The following is a 7352-nucleotide window of genomic DNA, read 5'->3' on the forward strand; positions in this document are numbered from 1 at the left end:
TTGGACTTTCTTATTTTTATTGAAACTTTTTTACTCTTATTTTCTTATTCATCTGTAAAAGTGTAGGAAATAAAATTTGTTATCAATACACTCAAGTGAACATGGTGTATTTATTGACTTTTGAGAAACTGCTTCACTTAACATTAAACATTTACTTCAATAACAGTCAAACTAAACGAGAAAAGATGTTATCCTATGACACAATTGATGTTTGATACTATCTGCACTACATTTGTAACATAATTGATGTGGTATACTCATATCAATAATACTAATAATGAAACAATTACAAAACAGAAAAAGATAAACAGTTAAAAGTAAAAGTAATAAAAATAGGTTTACAGAATAAACAATAATAGGTATACAGAATAAACAATAATAGGTATACAGAATCAACAATAATAGGTATACAGAATCGATACACAAATTGCATTAACTGAGAATATAATCAGATACAGTGTGCTTTTGACCTTAAGCGATAAAATCAGAATCGGTTAATGCCACAAATGACCCCGTTTATATAGTGTCTGGTCAATAACACATTGTGTAACACATTTATCTTCGACTATCTTCACATAGTTGAATTTAGACGTTGTTATAATGACCTAAATGAAACATTGACGTAATCTTTGGTTTCTGATGGACATCTCTAGCTTGAAATTAAGAATCTAATTATACAAAAAAAATCAAAATGCCTCCTATAGCAATTTTATGTCATAGATCCTTGATTTCACAACTTTCGACACGAAGCTTTCTTTTAATGATAAAACATATTGATAATTTAACTTTATGATTAACAACTATGTTTTAACTTGAAATACTAGTTATAATAGATCAAACACATTCTGCATTTGTATGCGCTTGTCCTAAGTCAGTAACCTATTGTTCAATGGATGTGGTTTGTTGGTTTGCTTCATATGTGTTTCTCTGTAATAAGACATCGGTCGACCTGTATGAATGGTTTTACGCTAGAATTTATAGTTTGCTGATTGGTGTGCGCCGCGGCTTCGTACTTTGACCTATTGTTAACTTTTATTACATTGGGACTCGAATGGAGAGTTTTCAAACCGCATCTTCTTGTTTATATTTATTGTTTACCATTGACTTTTTTGTCAATTTAATTAGTAAATTATAGTTTGAGTAGTTCATTTCATTTTTCTAATATGCCAATTTTTCACATATTCAATATTTATCCCATCGACTGCAAATGGTGTATACAAAAATGAATTAACAAATATCGTTCAAATCATCAGATACCACACTATCGGAAAACTGCATGAATCTTTTCCATCAATTCTGAAAAATTCAAAATAAATTCTGTCAAAAAAATCATTTGTAAAACGTGTTTGCATCCGATACTGAGATAATATAATGTACCTAATTAGAGCAACATTCGTTTACCTTAACATGAAGAATAACTTAGTTGTGTTCGCTTTATCCAGATGATTTGTTGTATGTATTATTATTCATTTTAAGTTAGAATTGATGATGCAGACTTGGTTAAAGTATTTGTTTGATTTTTCCAGATGTTGTCATATTTTGTATGCATCTAAATGATGTTGAACTACAGTTAAATCGTATACATAATAAACATGTCTGAAGCATATTTATGTTGAAAGATACAATACAATAATTCAAAATATGTGAAATAGATCAACAAGGTATAACACACAAGTCGTAAATATCGATTTGTTTTCACTTTGACATTTTAATGTAATGGACACTATCTACACATATTATACAAAACGTCACACAAATGACAAGCACATCATGCATACAAATGGTTAGGTGTTCTAAATTCGGGGTTGATATATTTGGTTTTGTATACTTGCATTCCTATTATTCTTTTCTGTATAAAAGCAAGCATTTTTCTAAGAGTTTTGGAAAAGTATTATATCATCTGACGAGACTTGTTAATTAAAAGTTGTAGTTTATCTACCTTTATTAACAAGAAATGTAAACAGGATAAACTTTTGTATTCACGTTTTCCGATCGTAATCGTCAATAGCCGAGAACAAAGGGGAACGTTTTTTTTATGGCTTCAAAGCATTGGTTTTAGTGTTTCGTGTAGTAATGTTTTACTGTTGTACTCTTTTCCATCCATTTCTATTTGAGCGTGGTGCTATCTGTCTTTCAAGATTTAGGATTTGTTCCTGTAGTTCAAACATGAAAAAGATATCACTTAAGTTACCTGCTTTTATTCGTTCTTTTATCACTTCAAAACTCCTTGTCTCTAATTCCATTTTCCTGATTTCGTCTAATCTTTTTACGTAGGATTCACCTGCTGGATTGTTACGCTGATCAAATCTAGTTAGCATATCATGAACTATAGTGATTAGTGTTTGGTATCGTGTGTCATCTAATGCAAAGACAGAAGAATGCTGCATTTCATTTCTGATCACACGTATCCGTTGAATGTCGTCACCAATATTATCTTCAATGGTAGAAATCTCGTCAACCTTTTCTATTTTCCTAAAGCCTTGACTTGGAAAGTTTATTTTTAAAGCACAATATTTCTTACACATTTCTGTTATGTCCAACTTTTTACGATCAAGTATTTCTCCAGTCTTTGTATCTAAGAATAAGCGATCGTATAAAACGCCTGATAATACCTCTAGAACTATCTTTGACATTCTGACGTAATTCTGTTCCTCACTACTTAATCTAACGGGAGCCTATAATATCAATGAAATATGTAATGATACAAACTGATGCTATATAATTGCCATCTATTAACAGGTAGATAGACCTACAAATATGGTCAAGGCAGTAAATACACCGGGACAGTGAAAAAGAATAGAACACAGAATTAATGATAGACAGAAAATATGGTCAGGGCAGTAAATACACCGGTACAGTGAAAAAGGATAGAACCCAGAATTAATGATAGACATACAAATATGGTCAAGGCAGTAAATACACCGGGACAGTGAAAAATGATAGAACACAAAATTAATGATAGACAGACAAATATGGTCAAGGCAGTAAATACACCGGGACAGTGAAAAATGATAGAACACAGAATTAATGATAGACATACAAATATGGTCAAGGCAGTAAATGCACCGGGACAGTGAAAAAGGATAGAACACAGAATTAATGATAGACAGAAAATTCAATGTGACGTCAGAATATTCAAAATTACGTCAAATTTATTTGAATAATTAAAAAAAAAAAAAAAAAGATATACATATATATATCATTGCAAGCATGCAAGATTTGTACAAAGCACAATGTTCTTAAAGATATACTAGAAGTATTTCCATTCAACAATTATTTTACAGTCGAGCATTTTTGTTTAAATGAGCTAGCTACGTAGTATGTTGTTCGACAAAGATAGATATTTAGGACATAGGGGCTATGCAAGCTGCTATGATATTTAACACAACCAAGTAAACATGGCGTTCTTTTCAATTGATTGAAGATGCATTATTACATGCATTGCATTACTTCTGCCTTGAACATACATAAACCAACTCAGAATATAATAGCAACATACCGGTCAGTAACATTTCTTTATTGTTCATATAGCATAGTATGATACGATCATAAACAAGTAAAATAGGATGGATAAGTTGCTTAAAAATCATATTAATATTTTCGTTATACAGCGTTAATCCTGTAGACGATCACTTTAATTTTAGGAAAGCAATTAACATGCTTAAAAAGTAGGCACTTAAAAAAATTGTCAGGTGTGGGCGTGGAGCCTGTAGGCTGGCTGAAAATCATCTGAAAGTTCATTTCTGATTTCACACATTTAAATAGATATAAATAGATATAAATAGATATAACTCAACTGTTTTACTTTCGCTTTTCGCTTTTCGTGTCATGTTATTTGTTTATAACCCGGAACAGAAATATGAATCGATGAACACCCTAGGCTAACCTGTATTTTTTTGCACATTGTTCTTTGATCTATGAAAAGCTATTTATATATTAACAATGCAACCTTTATTTTATATGAAGGTCCCACAAAAAATGTAAAAAGTGTGTATGTTTGGCCTTATAAATATTTTGACATGAGCGTCACTGATGAGTCTTAAGTAGACGAAACGCGCGTCTGGCGTACTAAATTATAATCCTGGTACTTTTGATAACTAGTTAGACAAAGTCGATCTTAAAAACTCAACTATCTTTACTGATACAAAAAAGTAAGATACAAAATGACAAGCGTTTAATTAACAAAACAACACGTGCATGTCTGTGAAGAAAACAAAATCATGCACGATTTTGTGAATGGAACTGACAGTAGATCCTGACATGGTACAGTCGCGCATATCAATTGCGAATGGACCCAATACTTTTATCTTTATCACAACCAGTCCACACTGAATGATACTGACATAAGCAACGAGTACACATCAAAGGAATATATATACAAATTACCAATAATTGGATTTCATCTTGTCACAAATATTATGCCCACTAAATGAAAATAATCTAAAAAAAAATAGAAACATTACCTTTGATTTCTCATCAGACCAATAGTCTTTATATTTATGAGTTGTCGCATGTTCTTTGCAATAATATTTTTCCCCATCATTTACTTGATCAAATTCAAAGAATCCTGTGTCAAAGGAGAAACTGGTGGTCTCACACTTCCATTTTTTCTTGAAAGAAACCGTTTTCAACTTGTATCGCGTGTTGATAATTCTGTTGATTTCTCTTTCGACAATTTTTAAAACAGCTTGGTTAACCTGTGTATCTACTTCATCCCATTGCCATACTTGCAGCTGAATCATATGACTACTCTTTGCTAATACAAATTTTGAACAGCCAGTTCTGTCAATATTGAATACACAACAATCCTTGAAGAGACCTATCTCGCCCTTTACCACTGCTAGAGGATATTCTCGTAGACAAGAGACAATCAGATTGCTGATTAGATACGGCGGTAAAAAACTAAAGACAAAACACAAACATGTAGATTTGCTAGCATTTGGAACGTTAAACAATACATCAATATCCTTGATTTTTAATGTTTGAAGCATGCATGGAACGTAAAAAACACTATGCTCCCTTTGTACATTTCCACTTTCCGTCAGTAGCAATGGATAGATGATAATGTCAAACTTTTCGATTACTTCCAGTATATGCTCTTTATGAATCCTCATGTCTGCTGATTGTTTATTGAATATTTCTTCCAATAGCTTAGGATCCATCTTTCCTGTTTGTTTGAAGTTGTCCCATTGTAAGTGTGGTAATTCCAGTTGAAACTGTTGGGCTGTAACAATGCATGTAAAGGCATTTGCTAACCATTGGGGATCAAGTATGATGTATGACGGAATATCTTCAAAAAATATCACGTTACCAATTTCATGTTGATACCTGAGAAAGAGATGAAGCTCATTGTCATCAGTTATCGGAAGTGGTATTTTCTCACCTAGTTCTTTTACTCTTGCAAAAGAAATTATTTGTTTTCCGATCGTAAGTTCAGAGTTGATGGCTTTTTCCATCTGAATAAATTTAACAGGGTATTCTCGATTCCAATTTGCGCTACTCTTTGCTGTGGCAAATATATTATTTCTCAATTTTCCAAAAGCATCTTCTTCATCCTCTGTGTTGGAGATCAGGTGAATTGATCTCAGGTGAAGCTTGGAATCTTTAAATATTTTATCAGTGTAGGTTTCGAGACGTTTTCTGCATTGTTCTTCGTCCTTTCGCAAAAACAAAAACAGTGATATTGTATTATTTCATTATCATTTAACTTAAACAGTCTTAGATACATGATTTCTTATGATGTTTTTGGCTGTCAGTAATTATTACTATTCTCATATCTGTACTTTTCTGTGTCTTTTTTCTAGAGCAAATGTATAAATACTCTGGCTTTCGTAAATTGTTATGATATAAGTTAGGCTGTTAGTTTTCGCATTGAATTGTTTCATATGTTTCCAATCGGGATGTTTTTAAGCCGGCTATATGGTACTGGTTTTTCATCAGCATCTGTTAACCCAAACAGGGCATTTGAGAATAATCCCCGTTTTCAGAGGGGTTCATGTTGCTCAGTTTTAATTTTTCTATGCACATTGTGTTCTGTATACTGTTGGGTTTTTAATGAAAGTTTTTTTTTCTATATTCATAAAGAATCGAACACTGGGGCAAAAAGTTTGTTACTATTTAAGAACAGAAGTTGACAAAAATTAAGAATAAGTGATAAAACACTACTTATTGAAATTAGCAGACACAAACACATGCTAAGAGAAAAGAGTGTATATATTAATTGTAATAATCAAATTGATGGTGAACATATTTCCTTTCTGTCTAGTGACTTGAATAATCATAATTTTGACAAATAAGGAAATGTTGATAAACCTGTCAATACCAAAAGGAAACTGAAATCGTGACATCCGTAAAAAATGTCTTTACAGTTAGACTAGAGACTAAAACTACTAAAACAAAGTTGATACAATTTTTTTCATATTAAATGTCAAATTATTTGCAATATTATTGACTAGTTTTCTTTACTATGTGTCAATTTATAGACAATAGAAACTTTCGAGTTTAAATGAAATATTTGGATCACAGTTCTCTAAAGATTTTTAAAGATAATATCGAGTGATTGAAACGTGTCTGGACGCTACTACATAACAGAAGACTATTCATTCAAATATAGACTATGACTCATCGACGTTTAGATATGATTCCTATGGTCATGACCCCAACATCGTTCAAGACCGTGAGGTTATAAATTTTCTGACAAAAGGAGCAAAATATCGTCCACGGTCGAAAATCAATTGAGAACAGTGTTCTCAGGCTATTAAAGATGCTCTTTAATCCTATTTAAAACAAGAGGCTCTCAAGAGCCTGAATCGCTCACCTTAATTCGTTTGGTTAAATCTCTCATCAATGATTATTTTGGCTTATCAATTTATTTAAATGTTTTTTGGATCGTCCTATTTTCTTCAAAAGCCCAAAAAAAATAATAATGTTCTCCTATGTTCTATTTTAGCCATAGTAGCTATGTTTCTTGACATACAAGGAAATAAAATATAAAATTTATACTAGATACTCTGAAACTCATTTAGCCTAAGTTTTGCTGAAATTGATACAGCAGTTTCAAAGGAGAAGATTTTTTAAAGTAAGTCAACATGATGAACAAATTGTGAAAAAAAGTCTTTAAAGGGCTATAACTCCTTAAGGGGTCAATTGACAATTTTGGTCAAATTGACTTAATTGAAGATCTTACTTTGCTGAACATTATTGCTGTTTACAGTTTATTTCTATCTATAATTATATTCAAAATAATAAACAAAAACAGCAAAATTTCCTTAAAATTATCAATTCAGGGGCAGCAACCCAAAAACAGGTTGTCTGATTCATCTGAAAATTTCAGGGCAGATAGATCTTGACCT

General features: G+C 31.7%; 1 protein-coding gene across 1 annotated transcript; it reads right to left on the reverse strand.

Annotated features, from left to right (window-relative positions):
• Window positions 1–5947, reverse strand: LOC139493909 (uncharacterized). The gene is made up of 3 exons (XM_071282070.1): window positions 4464–5947; window positions 2192–2675; window positions 1–1296 (listed from the first exon to the last, which is right to left on the reverse strand). The coding sequence occupies exons 1-3, from the start codon at window positions 5454–5456 to the stop codon at window positions 1262–1264; spliced, it is 1512 nt and encodes a 503-aa protein (XP_071138171.1). The 5' UTR covers window positions 5457–5947; the 3' UTR covers window positions 1–1261.
• Window positions 5948–7352: the final 1405 nt, after the last annotated feature.

Source organism: Mytilus edulis, chromosome 11 (genome assembly GCF_963676685.1).
Source record: "Mytilus edulis chromosome 11, xbMytEdul2.2, whole genome shotgun sequence".
In the NCBI taxonomy this organism is placed as follows: Eukaryota; Metazoa; Mollusca; class Bivalvia; order Mytilida; family Mytilidae; genus Mytilus; species Mytilus edulis.